This window comes from Vanacampus margaritifer, chromosome 17, assembly GCF_051991255.1.
Source record: "Vanacampus margaritifer isolate UIUO_Vmar chromosome 17, RoL_Vmar_1.0, whole genome shotgun sequence".
NCBI classification, from domain to species: Eukaryota; Metazoa; Chordata; class Actinopteri; order Syngnathiformes; family Syngnathidae; genus Vanacampus; species Vanacampus margaritifer.
In genome coordinates, this window is record NC_135448.1 from 11,362,067 (window position 1) to 11,379,067 (window position 17,001).

Consider the following 17,001-nt stretch of genomic DNA (forward strand, 5'->3'; position numbering starts at 1 on the left):
ATTTTAAACACGACATCTGTGCATCTTCTATACTGCTTTCCTTAATTCGGGTTACAGGTGAGGTGAAGCCTTTCCTGAGTTGACCTATTGCGATCAGATTTCCTAAACGCTTGTCCCTCTCACCTCGCTAGGACAACCGGGAATGTCCCTACGGCGACAAGTGCCACTTCTACCACGACGTCGCCGTGTACTTGGCCAACAAGCCCGCCGACATCGGCGAACGCTGCCACGTCTTCGACACCTTCGGGAAGTGCGCGTACGGCCTCTCCTGTCGCTTTGCCAAGGCGCACACCACGGCGGAGCTGAAGAGCGCCGAGAATGCCGACGTGGTGAAAAGCTGCGAGGGCCGCAGGCCGTTGAGGAACAGCCTGAGTAAAGAGCTGCAGAATCAACTGAGGAAGCATTCTGTCGCGTTCGACAAGTCGGCGGCGTACCTCAAGGCGCTGAACGACAGCAAGGAGAAAAAAGAACAGGGCAATGGTAGGAAGACATTTTATTTTGTTGAGTATATAAGACGGTCATTTTCAAACTGGGGTCCCCAGAGGCTTGGGAGTCTGCAAAAATAATTTGCAGAAGTTAATTACCTTGTTAAACTTGATTTATGATTTTAATAATAAACCCAAAAAGTTTGAGAACAGCTGACGTGAGAGATATTAATCAGCAATTATTTCAATCTTTTACCAGGCGCCGCTGACTTACTGGCAGATTCAACGACCAAAACAAAGTGTGAATCTACAGATGCAGAAACACAGGTAAAAATATACTTATATTATATATATTTTTTTATTATTATTATTATTTTTTTATTTTATTTTTTTTAATTTTTAAAAAAAAACATTTTTGTTGCAGGTTAGCGCTGAGAAACCCTCCACGGTGAGAACTGTCGGTGTGTTGACCGACGTGGACGTCATCAAGTTGCGAGCATGTGAGAAGAAGCAGGTATCTTCCACTCTCTTTTTTATATTATTTATATTTTTTACAGTCAAAACAAAGATGGCTGAATGGATGCGTTTTGTCCTTGCCAGGTGGACTTCCGAGACAAACTCTACCTCGCCCCATTAACGACCGTATGTGCCGGTAGAGTTGAAAGTTTCACGCGTCATTGATGCAGCCGTTCATTTCCGGATTTTCTTTTTATTCCCTCAGTGCGGCAACCTGCCGTTTCGCCGCGTGTGCAAACGTCTGGGGGCGGACATCACCTGCGGCGAGATGGCCATGTGCACCAACCTGCTCCAGGGTCAGCAGTCCGAGTGGGCTTTGCTCAAGAGGCACGAGAGTGAGGATCTCTTTGGAGTTCAGGTTAGGTTACAAAACAACTTTAATAAGCAGAATGGGTCTAAAATGTCCGCCTCAAACCAAAATGGCAGACGTCTTGTGTCTTTTCGGGCTTCTATTAAATTTCTTGTCACTAAGTACAACTGGCTTTGGGGGCTGAATTTTCAAATTTTAAAGCGGAAACCCAAATCATAAATAGAGGGGTAATAAACGCTGACTGATTTTACAAAAAAATTGGTCCTTAGGTGGAGGGCTGCTTCCCCGATACCATGACGAGATGCGCCGAGCTCATCAACAACAACACGGAGGTGGACTTTGTGGACATCAACTCGGGGTGCCCCATCGACCTCGTATATAAGAAGGTAAGCTTTTTTTTTCTTTTCTGTGTTGTAATGTACGGAAGCGTATTGCATTCACCTGAAAAAAAATTCTCGCAATTTTTTGGGGGGAACTTTGTTTTTTTTTGAGTATTTTTTATTTTATTTTCAGTTTTTCTGAATATTTTTTTCTGTCCAAAAAAATCTGTCAGAAAAACAGGAGGAAAAATTACTCAGAAAATTGGGGGAGGGGGATTATTTGTTTTGTTTTTTTTAAACAGGAGGAAAAAAAACTTTTAAAAACAAGGGGGGGGGGGAAATACTCCGAAAAACAAAACACCTGTTTGACTCTTTTTTTGAAGGTTTTTTTTTTTTTTTTTTTTTTTAATCTCTGAACTCCAAGTGACTTGTTTCAGACTCGCTAATAGCGGAAGCGGACACTTTCCCGCATACCTCCATATGCAATAAGATGGTCATGTTTACTTACTGGCTCTCAATAAAGGCATGAATGTGTATACCATATTGTGGTTTGTTCTCTAATCTCTGAGGGAAAACCCCTTTAAAAAATTATTCAGAAAAACAGAAAAATTATTATTTTATAAAACGGTAAAATTACTCAGAAAAACAGAAAAAAATATTTTAAAAAACTGAGGGAAAAAAAATTATTTTTTAAATTAAAAAATTACAAAAAAAACAGGGAAAAAATATTCAATAAAACAGAACGACTTTTTTTTTTTTTCATAGTCATGCATGCCTGGCTCACTTTATTTTTTGCTCCTCAGGGCGGAGGCTGCGGCTTGATGACCCGCACCCGCAAGTTTGAGCAGATCATCCGTGGAATGAATTATGTGAGTGTACATGTTTAAGAAGATATTGTGCAAATTTTCGAGGAAACTAATGTCTCAACCCCCCACCCCCCCACCCCCTCTTTTATTCTGTAGGTGCTAGACGTCCCTTTAACAGTGAAGATCCGGACCGGCGTTCAGGAAAAGAACAACATTGCGCATAAACTCATCCCAGAGATGAAGAATTGGGGCGTCTCTATGATCACTGTAAAAAAAATTTTTTTATCCAGGATTATTCTGCATGTAACATTCAATTCATCATAAAGCTATTATTCTTCTGTAAAAATGAACAAATGCATTATTTGTGGTATACAATTAAGTGAAATTTCCCATAAATTTTTATTAATTAATTAATTTTATTAATTATTTTAGATAAACATTAAGCTTTTCTTTTTACAATTTAAATCGGCTCCCATTTTTGAGACACACCTTTCACTGTAAATGAGCAAAAACAGTGTTTTGAAGGTCTAATATGTTTTTCTTCCATGTGGTAATTTAGCTGCATGGCCGCTCCAGAGAGCAGCGCTACACCAAGCTCGCCGACTGGGACTACATCACCACCTGCTCCAAGCTGGCAAGCCCCATACCACTCTTTGGTATAAATTGATTGATTGATCTGGAACAGTTTGTTACATTTTGAATCATGCGGAACAATGAATTAGTTTCTCCTGTATTTTGTTAGGTAATGGCGATATTCTGTCCTATGAGGATGCCATGAGAGCCAAAGAGACGGGCGTTTCTGGAATCATGATTGCAAGGTTAGCACCATAGTCCACCCACCATCAAAGTATGTTCCCATACATTTTAATATTTTAAGAAATCGTTTCACAAGTAAGCATCAGGATAAATAAAAATATTTTTTAAATTATGACTATTTACCAGGGGTGCTTTGATGAAGCCGTGGCTCTTCACGGAAATCAAGGAGGGGCGCCACTGGGACATCTCGTCGGCCGAGCGTCTGGACATCCTCAGGGACTTCACCAACTACGGCCTGGAGCACTGGGGCTCGGACACGCGTGGCGTGGAGAAGACGCGCACCTTCCTGCTGGAGTGGCTCTCCTTCATGTGCAGGTTCGGGCCAGTTGTTCTTCGGCACCGGTTCAACATATCGCCTTTTTTTTCATGGGGCAAAAATATATATCAGGTATATTCCAGTGGGGCTGCTGGAGCGAGTGCCTGTGAAGATTAACGAGAGGCCGCCATACTACATGGGGAGGAACTACCTGGAGTCGCTGATGGCCAGTCAAAACGTCGGAGACTGGATCAGGATCAGGTGAGCGCCCTGCCTTTTTTACGCAGAGATACTGTCAACACGTCAGGACATTGAAATCTATCCACTCTAGCTTTTAACGCAGAACCTGAAAAAGTGGCTTGAAAGTGGCAACTTGCATAAAAGGCAACGGCGGATAAATTATAGGAGATCATAAACGCATTGTCATTTGCAGGCAGTGTGAAAAAGGACTTTGACTGTATTTATTGAATTCTGCTTTACATAATGATCCTTTCAAATGTTTTGTTTGTTTTCCAGTGAAATGCTGCTTGGACCTGTTCCCCCAAATTTAAACTTTTTGCCCAAACACAAAGCCAATTCATACAAGTGAGTTATATTTTATGCCCCCCCCCCCTCCCCCAGAGAAGCATATCAGGATTTTTTTCTGGGGGGTGGGGGGGGTTGCCGAGACTTAAGAAATCAAGTGTGTGGTGTTTTGACTGATAAAGAAAATATATGTGAATTTGAGTTTTGGTACACTTGTACTGTGCAATAAAGCCACACTTAAAATACCAACTGTCACTTGAACTCTGTTACTAATGAAAACAGCAGCACATAAACAGCATCTCGGATGAATTAAGGTGTTTGTTCTGACTTCGCATTGTAAACGAGTGCGCTGTGGTATTTGAACTGAGGCGACGTTATTGGAGACAATGATTAGCATTCTACCAAACTGACGTGGTTGCTGCATAATGTTTTCTTTGCTAACCAAAACAGCAGCACTTACGGAAAGCACATCAACTCCCTCTTGGACAAATTAGTGGGGAATCTGTACTTGTGTAGTACTAAAGATAATCTTACATCATGTGGAGATCATGCTTGCTCTCCAATTTTGTGTTGCTAACCAAAACAGCAGCACCATAAGTGTGGATTTCTACTATATTTTGTTCACTTTGCGATATTAAAGATGAGCTCTTGCCAGGTTGGTGGCGTCCTTATCGACTCTTTATGTCCAAGTAGACTGATGTGGTCATTCTGTAGAACACTGTTTGAATGCTTGTTTATATTTTACTATAATAATAATCAACGTTACTTTACCTCCCCATCTGATCAAATTTGTATTTAAACAATTAAATCACGTTCATACAGAAGCGAGCACTAGACATATTTCAGAATATGCTTTAATTGGATTGACAATACACACCTACCTCGTTAAGTGGTTGCGATTTGACCAATAAGAATCCACCAGGTGTGACCAATTAAGCACCACCTGCAGCAACACGTGGAGGTTGCAAAAGTTTTGCTGCGCCACGTTTGTTTTCTATTGGGGTCCATATGGCTCGCCTGTGGCTGCTTTCGGTCCTGACTTGGGGTCTTCTGGTTTCGGGATGGGAGCAGGAAGATGAAACGTCACTTTCTGAAGAATCGGAACCCGAGACGTTGGATGAAGGCAGTAACGGCAATGAATACGACAACGACGACAAAGGCGTTTTTTCTGATTCTGAGGAAGTGGAAACGTTAAACCACGAGCCCGCGAAGGAGGGCGAGGCAACACCCAATGGGACCCAGGAGGAATCCGCTGAGACTTCTCCGAGGGTGTGGACCAGCACCACCAACCCGAGTCGCGCCGGACTCCGAGTCACGTGTGAGGACGAAGGCTTCAGGATCGTTCTTCCAGCCGCTCAGTTAAGCAGCGTGAAAGTTTGGAGTTCAGCCCTTTCTGTAGGTACTGAGAACCCGCGACCTGTCGCTCACGATCAATGCGGTCTCAACGTCACCCGCCTGGACGACACCCTAACGGTTCCGTTTACCGGATGCCGTGCGGGGGATGTAAGTCATCTGTTGTCATTTAAATCCAAATGAACGGAGCCTGATGCAAAATGCCTTCCAGAGCGACAACTACGGCCTGCAACTAAGGTACGAGGATGAGCTCGGTGAGGCCCAAGTCGCCACGGTGACGTGCCATCCGGGTCCCGAGTCCACCCCTGGCCCATCGCATGGCGCCGGTGCCCGCGCGTCGAGGTGCCGCACGCCGCCACCGCCGCAAGCGCCACCAAGGGCGCAACGTGAGTGTTGAGTGACACGATTTATGACATCGTGTTGTTACTGGTACTAAAAATGGGTTCTTTTAAAGTGTTTATTTATTTTAATTTTTATTTCCTTTTAAACAAAAGACATATTTTTTAATTTATTTTTTTAAGAATGTAGTTTTTTTTATAATACAGGAAATGCATCTTTTCCAGCATTTTAATATTACAAAAAAAGCTGCATTTTTTTTTAATGCGCTTGTTAAATTATGACATCTTTCCTTTTTATTTACATAAAATGCCTGCATAGTCGTGGTTTGACTTTTGCAGTTTCACCTATTTACAAATTTGTTTTTGGGAAACTGCCCTCCATTATTTGATGGAAAAACAAATATTTTTTGCTGTTTTTTTAGCTCAGGCAAAAGCAAAGTTATTAAAAGTAAACCAAATAGTATTGCTTTGGCGCCATCTTGTGGCCAAATAACTAAATTTGAATTTGAAGCTTTGGTAATAGAAATATATGAATTGTAAAATTCCGAAACCGCCCTTAGTGTCTATGTCATTTAGGGTTACACATAATTGTGTTTGATTTGTATTAGGGGTGCATGTAAAAATGTTTTTCTTCTTAAGGGGTTTTGAACCCAGAAGGTTTGAACACCCCTGATGAAATATTTGGACTTCAGACTGTGCCGTGGCCTCTGAAGAGCAGCTGCTTTGTGGCGATTATGGAATTTTGCCCGGTCAATGTGTGGGCTTGGGATGCTGTGTGAATCCAACTTCCTATGAATGCTTCTATCCAATGGATGGTAACATTTTTTATTTTATTTTTTTTGCAGTGTATTTTTGTGACACAAAAAATGCTCTCGCCCACGCAGGCAGTGTTTAATCTCACCCATTAACTTAAAATTGTCCTCACAGAGTGCACGGTAGATCTTCATTTTGTTTTCATCATCCGCTCCACATACGCCAACATGCCTTTGGACCCCACCCAGCTGGTGATTCCCGGAACAGACTGCAAACCTGTTGTGGTGAATGCCAACTTTGCCATCTTTAAGTTCAAAGTAACTGAATGTGGTACACGGACATATGTAAGTTGTCACTCATAGATGCATATAGTAAAAGTAAGGTTGTATATTGCGTTCTGGTGCCTCAAGACTTGGCAATTCACTTTCAGGACATTGGCATGACAAGGTTCTACCTGGCTGAAGTCCAGACTCTCGTCCAAGCTCTCAGCCTCAAATACGGCATCATCACAAGAACGGACCCATTAAGGTTCTCTATATGACACCTTTTTGTGATACAACATAATTTAAAGCAATTTTTATTTTTTTTTTTAATCTTGTCTTTTCAATTTTAGGTTCCTGGTAGAGTGTCGCTACGGTTTGGCTGCTCACGACCACCAACCGTTGGCCAGCGTCGGCTACATGGTGAAGATCCCGAGTCGCAATCTGCCCACGTCCATCCCCTCTGTTGGGTTGTACGGCGTTCAATTGAGGATCGCCACAGGTCTGATATCCCACTTGTTGAAAAACACAAAACGGCGATTAAGTTGCGGTTTCTACTGTATGTAACTGAAGAAGTGAACACCTGTAGACACAGGTGATATTAGGGGTGCGAAACTTTGAATGTCTAACGATTCTGATTTTTGGGTGTTCAATTTGGAATCGATTTTTGATTCAAAAGGATTTGATTGGCAATGATTTTTGCTTCAATCTATAGATGTGCAAGGAATTGTAATGATCTACTCCAGTCTGATTCTCTAATGCTAATTAGCGCGCTACTCGCGGCACTTTTATGACTCAAAAGAATGGCTCCGCGCTGCAAAAAAAAACAACTTTTATTGGAATAACTTGATCGTGACTTTTTTACTTCTACTCTCTAATGTGGCTACAATTTAACCGTGTATTAGACCGCGTGGAACCACACTGCCCCCAAGTGGCCAAAGCAGGTACAATATGAACAGCGCTCCAAACAAAGGCAAGACGGTATAAAATAATATAATTAAAATCGATTTTGGGGCATTTAAAATCGATTCTGAATCGTACTAAATAAGAATCAAAAATTGTGAAATGTATCTAATGTCTAAGTGAAAAGTTCTTGACGCAACTGGTTCAATATCACAATAACATCCTTGAATATGAAGTTTAGAGCTTGGCTGTTTAAAATTCTGTACGTAATTTCAAACAGACGAGACCTTTTCTACCTTCCTGCCTTCTTTCCCGACATTGCGGTACATCTTGGGCAAACCCGTGTATTTGGAACTGAGACTGTTGTCTCCCAAACCCAGAGCGACCATTTTGGTCAAGTACTGTCTGGCGTTCCCTCGCTCGGCAAAGAATGCCCTGGTGCTCGTTTACGAAGGGTAAGCCCGATCATCTCAACATTTATTTTTTTTTCTTATTTGTGCTGTTTTACAAGGTATGTCATGTTGCTCACTGTAGATGTGCCAATCCTCATGACCCAAACGTGGCCATTTTGCAAGTGAGCAATTTGCCCCAAAATCGCCATCAGAGACGTTTTGTGGTCAAGGCGTTCCAGTTTATGGATGTTAAAACTAAGAGGTACCTCGATGAGCAAGTGAGTATCTGGAAAGATGGAGTTCTATGTCCAGTTCACTGAATTGTCTTACGAGTACTGTATGTACATGGACCAAAAAAGTTAGTTATCAAGGATATTGAATAAAAGATCTAATGACTTTTCATGGGTAACTTTATTCTGTACTATATATATATATATATATATTGTCCCCACAGATCCACTTACTGTGCTCTTCAGAGGTTTGCAGGTCGGACGAGAAGACTTGTGAAGAGCGCTGCTTTGATGGAAAAGTGAGATTTTAAACAGCACATTGGTGTCGTGATATAAATATCTGAATGTATTTTTTTTTTTTTGTAATGTTTTTTAAGGTACCATAACAACTCACAGCCTGTGGACAAACCAAAAATATTTTATTGTATATTAAACAGATTGCCAATTGTATCCTGTTGTGCATTTATTTGTCCTTAAGTCATGCCTCAAAACAAGATCACTACACCACATGTCATTTATAATCAACATTTTATTATAAGACTTGTACAGACACATCACATAACATCGGCCACAACTCGTGCCCATGCAGTCACTCCACACACTTTCATCCGAAATGTTTTTGTTACTTTGCGCTGCTGTACTTTAAAGACATCACAGACACACTCAACCGAAAATAGTTGCAAAGCATGCTGGGAAGTGTGTGTGGCTCCGCCACGAATGAATGACGTTGCAGCACTAGCTCGCATGAGCTTTTGTGTATGTTATTGCATTGGTTTACAAAATAACAGAATACGCCATTAAAAAGTGCATGTAAGCACAAAAACCAAACATTTTCTCAATGACGTAATTGATCATTTACAAGTCATGATCGTACAAACGTAAAAAATAAATATTTGTATTTATTACTGAATTTAGTGTTTAGATATAAATTAAAACAGTATATACTTTGCTTCTAATTACAACTTAAAACAACGCATAAGAGAAACCCACAATCCTTTGCGGCACAGACGCGTAAAATAAATAGTCGGGCATAATTTAAGATTTTATTTTTATACCACCTTTGCCCATTTTCACCATTTCTTTGTATTATTTCACTGATTGCACAAGTACAACTTTTTTTTTTTTTTTAAAGACAAAAGTACCCGGAAGCATTTGTCAGGTGGCGAGTCACGTGATTAAATCGTCGCTACGAGTCAAAGTGAGTTGGAAATTGTTGCATTAAATTTCAGTGTGCGTTGATTTAATACGTGGGCCAACCGTGTCATTGTTATGCATTTTAAAGGAAATGTTTTTTTTCTGCTTCTTCTAATGTACTGACCGTGAACGTGGCTAGCTACTTGTCGTCCAACGATGTACTGTAAACTCTGAAATAAAATCCGTGAAAATACAACACTTAAACAATTCAAGCAACGTTGGCTAAAACTAATGCTTAAACGACCCTTAAAATCTCGTGAGACAACCTTTGCATTGACGCAAGGCAAGTTATGTATTGCGCCATTCATTCATACACGGGGCGAATCCGTAAATCTTTCCAGCTGTAGGAAAAAGAACGATTAAAACCTAGATTAAGTGAAAATCAACAACATAAAAGCCAAAGCCACTTAAGTCATATCTTCAACTGCAACCGATACCGATTTTTTTTTTTTTTGTGCTACAGTTGAGCGTAGAAATAGAATGCTGATTCACGTTGTTTGCTTCTTGCACCCAAAGAGGCCCGGAAGTCTTACGAGGAACGTCAATGTCTTAAATATACAAACGCGTACCAAAATTGCTCATATTGGAGATTGAGAGAAAACTCAAGATGATACTAAAATCGACTTTCCAGGTGAACTTAATTAACCCCTAGGCGTTATTGTGACCATTTTTTTTTTTTTGCTTTTTGTTGGTTCTGACCAAGCCATTTCAAAATAAAATACTGCCCACGGGTTTTAATTTGAACTTCAAACTTTTGAATCCACAATCAATTCAATGTTTCAGTGCATTTCGTGCTGTGTTGACACAAACTGCATCTCCATGACAAATCAACATCATACTAAATACTCTAAATTTAATTATTTAAATTTGTATCTTTTGTGATGTGGCGTCCAAGTTGAGTTGTGAAGCTACAAAATCTAGTCCCCTTTGCTGTCAGCAAGAGCAAGTAGGTGGAGTTATTCCACCGCACCCGCTCATAAAGCAGCGCTGGGCTGGAAGTTGCCTCACACCATTTTTTCCTTCTGTCAAACCCACTCAGCTCCTTCCAGCCAGACAAAATGGCTCATCTTCCGGCTCTTTTCCAGTATGTGGATGAACACCAGGAGCTTTACGTGCAGGTAAGAGTAATTTCTATTAACATATATTGTTCTCAGGGGCCATTTCATATGTTATACATTATAAGAATTTGTGAGTACTGTCGTATATTTTGAGACATTTAAATTTAAATGTCTTGAGCTTTTAACTTATTTTTTTACTCTCGAATTGCCCTCGACCAGCGCCTGGCGGATTGGGTGGGCATCCAGAGCGTCTCCGCTTGGCCGGAGAAGCGCGGCGAGATCAAGAAGATGATGCAAATGGCCGCCAAGGACATCGAGCGGCTGGGCGGCACAGTGGAGATGGTGGACATCGGGCAGCAGAAGGTGAGGGAAGAATGGAAGCGCTTTTATCCTGCTTACTTCCGTATATTATATTTTATCTTTTAAGCTGCGGTAACTGGCATTTCCACATTGTTTAAGTCGGTAACTCATATCAATTATGGCTTGCGCAACCAGTTACTATGTAAACAAAATGTTAAAGTCCTCACAGAATTCACGTAAAGACTCATGTAGGAATAAAGGGGAGAGTGCTGAACAAAATTTGTTAAATTTCACATTGTCCCTTTTACTATTTTAGACGTTTTATTCATTTATCAATTTTGAACCGGAATTAATGAATTTATTCACTTTTCTTTAACTAAATTAACTAATATTTATGTCCGTAATCAAAAACTAATATTTTTTTCCCTATATATATATATATTTTTTTATATACTATACTTCATCCTGTGAGGAAACTTAAATATTGTTTCTATATGTGGCAGCTTCCAGGCGGGGAGGAGATCCCGCTGCCTCCAATCATCCTGGGACACCTGGGCTCGAACCCGGGCAAGAAGACGGTGTGCATCTACGGCCACCTTGACGTCCAGCCCGCCACCATTGACGACGGCTGGGACACGGAGCCGTTCACCCTGGTGGAGAAAGATGGTGAGCGTACAGAGATGCTTTCAGTTCCTGGATGAGTCTGCATTGTAATTTTCCGAAATGACTTGTACTGTAATGCAGCGGGTCAAGATTCTGGTATTTCCCAAACATTGCTTTCACTTTCTGAGTATGTGCATGCTCTGCAGACACACCTATAATTGAGAAGTCAACATGCCTGAGGTGAAACTGTCAGCTATTTGTCCGTTACGTTTACTGTTTGTGTCTTTTTGGTGCATAGTCGGCGTTTTGATCATTATTGCTCCATTCAATGCATGCGGTGCAGCTTTTATCAGCCAATCCTATCACTGTTCACGCTAGTTTCCAAAGTCCTTTTCCATGTCATCATGTATTATCTCACTGCTGGCAAATCAGGCAGCCTTTTTTAAATTTATTTTTTAAACTGCTATATTTTGCTTTAATTTACCCTCAACTTTAGCACGTCAAGATTTCCCTGAAACGTTATTAGTATTAATAGTAGTATAACTCAGCCTTCACTTGGCATGAATCTTAGTATATATTCTTGATTATTATCCTCCAAAGTCTCAATTGTGGCGATCAGTCAGCTGACTGAAAGCAGCGTCTCCACTTCCTCTTCCTGTCGTGTCCATCCTGCCTGTTCAGCATTTATTTTTTGCATAACTCATGTATGCTACTGTAAAAGAAAAAAAATCGAGTCAAGAAAATGGCTTCAACTAAATCATTTTATTCAACTATATAAAGTTAGACTAGCTTGAAAATGAAAACTTTTTTAATTTTTTTTAGGAAAGATGTATGGAAGAGGCTCCACTGATGACAAGGGTCCAGTGCTCGCTTGGTTTAACTGTATTGAAGCCTACCAGAAGATCCAGCAGGTGAACTAAAGTCCTTTGTCAACAGCTTGATTGCTTATTGTCCATTTCAGGAGCTTGTCTGTCCAAAGGTCTCCTTGCAAAATTGCTTCTTCCTGCAGCTATTTTAACTCATTCACTGCCATAAATTCATGAAAAAAAAGATTACTAACCTTTTTTTTAAATTTAATTGCATGACTTCAATAATTAACTCACGATTAATCACAAATGTTATGTTTGTTCTAAATATACAATAAAAAAATTCTAGGTTTTCATACTCTTGTTAACAAGTGTGGGGAAAAAAAGAGTTAAACTAATAGAAATAGTTCAAATGAATTTTTGACGTTTATAGCAGTGAATGGATAAATATATATATATTTTTTAAATATTAAAAATTTTAAAAATTGAATCGCATGACTTCACTAATTAACTCACGATTAATCACAAACATTATGTCTGTTCTAAATGTACAATACAAAAATTCTAGGTTTTCATACTCTTAACAAGTGTGGGAAAAAAAAAAGAGTTAAACTAATAGAAATAGTTCAAATTAATTTTTGACGTTTATAGCCGTTAATGGCAGTGAATGAATAAAAAAATGATAAAAATAAAAATTTGTGGCGTCAGGCGATTAAAATTTTAATCGTAATTAAGCGCATGACTTCACTAGTTAACTCATGATTAATCACACATTTTTTAGCTGTTCTAAATGTACCATTTTAAAAAAATCTAGGTTTTCATACTCTTGTTAACAAGTGTGGGGAAAAAAAGGTAAACTAATAGAAATAGTTCAAATGCATTTTTGACGTTTATAGCCGTTAATGGCAGTGAATGAATAAAAAATAAAAAAAGATGAAGGTTTTTTCTTATTTAATCGCATGACTTCACTAATTACCTCACGATTAATCACAAACGTTATGTCTGTTCTAAATGTACAATACAAAAATTCTAGGTTTTCATACTCTTGTTAACAAAAGTGGAAAAAAATGCGGAACTGATAGAAATAGTTCAAATAAATTTTTGACGTTTATAGCCGTTAATGGCAGTGAATGAATAAAAAAAAAAGAAAAGATTATTAAAAATTTGTGACGTCAGGCGATTAAAATTTTAATCATAATTAATCACATGACTTCACTTGTTAACTCATGATTAATCACACATTTTTTAGCTGTTCTAAATGTACAATTTACAAATCTAGGTTTTCATACTCTTAACAAGTGTGGGGGGAAAAGTTAAACTAATAGAAATAGTTTAAATTAATTTTTGACGTTTATAGCCGTTAATGGCAGTGAAGGGGAAAAAAAAAAGATTAAATTTAGAAAAAAAAATGTAATCGCATGATTTCACTAATTAACTCACGATTAACCACAAACGTTATGTCTGTTCTAAATGTACAATAAAACAATTATAGGTTTTCATAGTCTTGTTAACAAAAGTGGAAAAAATGCTGAACTAATAGAAATAGTTCAAATGAATTTTTGACGTTTATAGCCGTTAATGGCAGTGAATGAATGAATAAAAAAAAAAGATTATTAACAACTTGTTAACAAGTGTGGGGAAAAAAGGTAATCTAATAGAAATAGTTCAAATGCATTTTTGACGTTTATAGCCGTCAATGGCAGTGAATGTGTTAATAATTAAACTTACCCACGTCTTCTCATTTGTTCCTTCTACCACCTTTTCTTTTGTTTTAATTGCACCTAATCGTCCCTTGGCAGGAGCTTCCCATCAACATCAAGTTCTGCTTCGAGGGCATGGAGGAGTCGGGATCCGAAGGCCTGGACGAACTGGTCTTCGCGCGCAAGGACGACTTCTTCAAGGACGTGGACTACGTGTGCATCTCGGACAACTACTGGCTAGGCAAGACCAAACCTTGCATCACTTACGGCCTGAGAGGAATCTGCTACTTTTTCATCGAGGTGGACATCTTGAGTTTTTGGACATTTTTACATATTGGTAAATTGAGAACAACATTGACGCTACTTTCAAAGGTGGACGGCTGTGAGAAGGACCTGCACTCGGGCGTGTTTGGCGGCTCTGTTCACGAGGCCATGACGGACCTCATCACACTTATGGGCAAGTGAAGCTGCTTTGGGGCACATTTAGGGAGGTTTTGTATCTCCGTTTTCCACAAATTTTACCTTTTTTTTTCTCGTCGGTCTTTCGACAGGCTCCCTGGTGGACAGGAGGGGGAAGATCTTGGTTCCCGGCATGTACGACGACGTGGCTCCTCTGACCGATGACGAGAGGCAACTTTACGAGAAGATCGAGTTTGACTTGGAGGAATACTGCAAAGATGTCGGAGTCGGACAGCTACTGCACAGCACTAAGGTAAGCCAAGGCAGGCGTGATGGCTGAAAATGAAGCTACAGCGCATGTGTTGAATTTTTTTCTTTATTTTCTCGCAGGAGGACATCCTAATGCACCGCTGGAGGTACCCCTCGCTTTCTCTGCATGGCATCGAGGGGGCTTTCTCCGATGTGGGCGCCAAGACGGTGATCCCCCGCAAAGTCAGCGGCAAATTCTCCATTCGCTTGGTGCCCGACATGGACCCCAAAGTTGTGGAGAAGAAGGTAAGACCACAAATAATTAAATGACAATAATATCCAATATAATATACGCTCAAATAAAATACAATTCAATACAATATTATGAATTAAAATGCAATAAGTTCAATACTGTACAATAAAAAATTTAAATTAATTCAAATAGACTACAATACTTTGAATTAAATTAAAATAACCTAATTCATAATAAAAATACAATACATTAAAATTGAATGTATTAAAAGATAAAATAAAAATCAGTACTATATCTTTAATTTACCATTAACTATATAAAATAAGCTAATTTTAAAGTAAATAAAAATTACTCAAAATGAAACACATTAAACTAATTTGAACATAAACTATATAAAATAAGCTAATTTAAAGTAAGTAAAAATAAAATAACTCAAAATGAAATACGTTAAAACAAATTACAATAAAATATTTGAACACACAAAAAAGTGAAATTAAAATAATTGCAGGCAAGAGAAGAAGAAAAAATATTTTTAATTTATTGACATTAAATAATAAAATACAATAAATTATATTTGCTAATTCAAAATAAAAATACAATAAATTAAATATCCTTACAATATAATTGTATAATATATAATAAAAAAAATCCTTAAATTGCATAGTTCCAATAAAATATAGAACCATACAATTAAATAAAACATAAAAAATGTTTGTTTTTAAATACAATAAAATGTAGTATAATAAAAGGAAATAGATAAGCATTTTAAATTTAAACAAAAAAATATATACATTTTATTAAAATATAATAAATTACCCCTCAAATTATATATCACACAGTACAATTAAAATAAAATAATGTTGAAGTTTAGTAAATTAGAATACAATTAATTAAATCATATCAAAAAATTATTCCTTCATTCAAGCAAATTTATATAAAATGCAATCAAATGTAATAAAATAAAACTAAACGTAAATAAATAAAAGCTCAGCCTTTTGCTAGTCATCATGGGACTTTGTGGTTTGCTAGGAAGTAGATGTCGCTCACCGTTAGGAAAATAAAAGAAAAAAAATGCATACGTAGTAACATTTTTTAACTTAGTCAGATTTAAGCTGACTCACTCGTCATGATGATCACGCATTCCAAATCGCCAGCTTAACATCAAACCAGTCAGTATTTCTGCGTCTTACGTGTTTTCATTCATCACAATGGTGATTTTGCTTTTCAGGTGATTGACTATCTGCGACAGAAGTTTGCTGAACTAGAGAGCCCGAACAAGCTGAATGTGCACATGGGCCACGGTGCCAAAGCTTGGGTGTCCGACTTCAACCACCCGCACTACATGGCGGGTCGCAAAGCCATGAAGACGGGTATGCACCCCTTTTCAAATGCCACTTTTTGTGATACAAAAGAATGAGTAGTAGAATTATTTTTATTTCATGTTTGCATGACAGTCTTTGGCGTGGAACCGGACCTGACGCGCGAGGGCGGCAGTATCCCCGTCACCCTGACCTTCCAGGAGGCGACGGGACGCAACGTCATGCTGCTTCCCGTCGGTTCCTCTGACGACGGGGCACACTCCCAGAATGAGAAACTCAACAGGTACTTATCTTAATTTTAGCCTTTTTCTCCAGGCGACGTGAATCATCACTTTGTTCATTTTGCAGATTGAATTACATTCAGGGGATCAAGATGCTGGGCGCGTACTTCCACGAGGTGTCCCAACTGCAATAAATCTCATTGCCGCTACCACATGGACAGCTGCCGACTCTTCGATATCATTATGTAGGATGTTGATAAGATTTCTCACTGCCTCACAATAATAAAAAACATGCTTTGTTACTGTAGTCCCTGCTCATGTTTATCTCACTTGGTTCAGCATGGAATTATAAAAGATTAACGAAGGACCAAGGCCTTCTGTAAATAGCAAGCATTATTAATATAAACTGTTAATGTTTGACACATGATTCCAAAACAGTATAAAAGTTCAAACTCATCTTGAAGTGCTTTTAAAAATAGCTTACAATTTTTGGGAACTGTTGAAAAAACAAAAATGAAAAAAAAAAACACAACTTCAACATAAGTGTGTAAATTAAAATGATTAAGTAAAACGTCACACCATAACTATTGTATTGTCATTAGGGATTTTGATGCAAAAATATAACTGCATGATCATGAACGTGTGATAGGAAGTTTATCAGGAAGCAAATAAAACATTTCTTTAGGCAGGAGTTCC

General features: G+C 38.7%; 3 protein-coding genes across 6 annotated transcripts in view; all 3 read left to right on the plus strand.

Annotated features, from left to right (window-relative positions):
• Nucleotides 1–4,453, plus strand: part of dus3l (dihydrouridine synthase 3-like (S. cerevisiae)) — a 52,702-nt gene extending 48,249 nt beyond the window's left edge. For all 4 annotated transcript variants that reach the window (XM_077548588.1, XM_077548585.1, XM_077548587.1 and 1 more), the window contains 13 exons: nt 132–480; nt 685–752; nt 850–939; nt 1,026–1,067; nt 1,147–1,299; nt 1,521–1,637; nt 2,375–2,440; nt 2,534–2,644; nt 2,937–3,033; nt 3,120–3,195; nt 3,320–3,508; nt 3,582–3,710; nt 3,966–4,453. In XM_077548588.1, the coding sequence (XP_077404714.1) occupies nt 132–480; nt 685–752; nt 850–939; nt 1,026–1,067; nt 1,147–1,299; nt 1,521–1,637; nt 2,375–2,440; nt 2,534–2,644; nt 2,937–3,033; nt 3,120–3,195; nt 3,320–3,508; nt 3,582–3,710; nt 3,966–4,038 (1,560 nt within the window). In that variant the 3' untranslated portion in view covers nt 4,039–4,453. The remainder of the gene's footprint in view (nt 1–131; nt 481–684; nt 753–849; nt 940–1,025; nt 1,068–1,146; nt 1,300–1,520; nt 1,638–2,374; nt 2,441–2,533; nt 2,645–2,936; nt 3,034–3,119; nt 3,196–3,319; nt 3,509–3,581; nt 3,711–3,965) is intronic.
• A 446-nt stretch (nt 4,454–4,899) lies between these two features.
• On the plus strand, nt 4,900–8,653 carry LOC144037384 (zona pellucida sperm-binding protein 1-like). The gene is made up of 10 exons (XM_077548839.1): nt 4,900–5,477; nt 5,539–5,713; nt 6,358–6,480; nt 6,593–6,762; nt 6,849–6,946; nt 7,032–7,180; nt 7,862–8,036; nt 8,116–8,251; nt 8,428–8,502; nt 8,581–8,653. Exons 1-10 carry the CDS (start codon nt 4,983–4,985, stop codon nt 8,587–8,589), a joined length of 1,605 nt encoding a protein of 534 aa, XP_077404965.1. The 5' UTR covers nt 4,900–4,982; the 3' UTR covers nt 8,590–8,653.
• Nucleotides 8,654–9,311: 658 nt separating this feature from the next.
• Nucleotides 9,312–16,612, plus strand: cndp2 (carnosine dipeptidase 2). The gene is made up of 12 exons (XM_077549468.1): nt 9,312–9,401; nt 10,437–10,515; nt 10,675–10,818; nt 11,259–11,421; nt 12,181–12,269; nt 13,964–14,164; nt 14,237–14,321; nt 14,416–14,576; nt 14,654–14,818; nt 15,994–16,135; nt 16,220–16,367; nt 16,433–16,612. Exons 2-12 carry the CDS (start codon nt 10,456–10,458, stop codon nt 16,497–16,499), a joined length of 1,425 nt encoding a protein of 474 aa, XP_077405594.1. The 5' UTR covers nt 9,312–9,401; nt 10,437–10,455; the 3' UTR covers nt 16,500–16,612.
• The last annotated feature ends 389 nt before the right edge of the window (nt 16,613–17,001 follow it).

Excerpts from the sequence above, each read along its gene's own strand:
- cndp2 (XM_077549468.1), top strand. The coding sequence starts at position 10,456 with ATGGCTCATCTTCCGGCTCTTTTCCAGTATGTGGATGAACACCAGGAG. Across the intron at positions 10,819-11,258 it reads TGGACATCGGGCAGCAGAAG|CTTCCAGGCGGGGAGGAGAT; the intron begins GTGAGGGAAGAA and ends TATATGTGGCAG. Across the intron at positions 11,422-12,180 it reads CACCCTGGTGGAGAAAGATG|GAAAGATGTATGGAAGAGGC; the intron begins GTGAGCGTACAG and ends AATTTTTTTTAG.
- LOC144037384 (XM_077548839.1), top strand. The coding sequence starts at position 4,983 with ATGGCTCGCCTGTGGCTGCTTTCGGTCCTGACTTGGGGTCTTCTGGTT. Across the intron at positions 6,481-6,592 it reads ATGCTTCTATCCAATGGATG|AGTGCACGGTAGATCTTCAT; the intron begins GTAACATTTTTT and ends TTGTCCTCACAG. Across the intron at positions 8,252-8,427 it reads AGAGGTACCTCGATGAGCAA|ATCCACTTACTGTGCTCTTC; the intron begins GTGAGTATCTGG and ends TTGTCCCCACAG.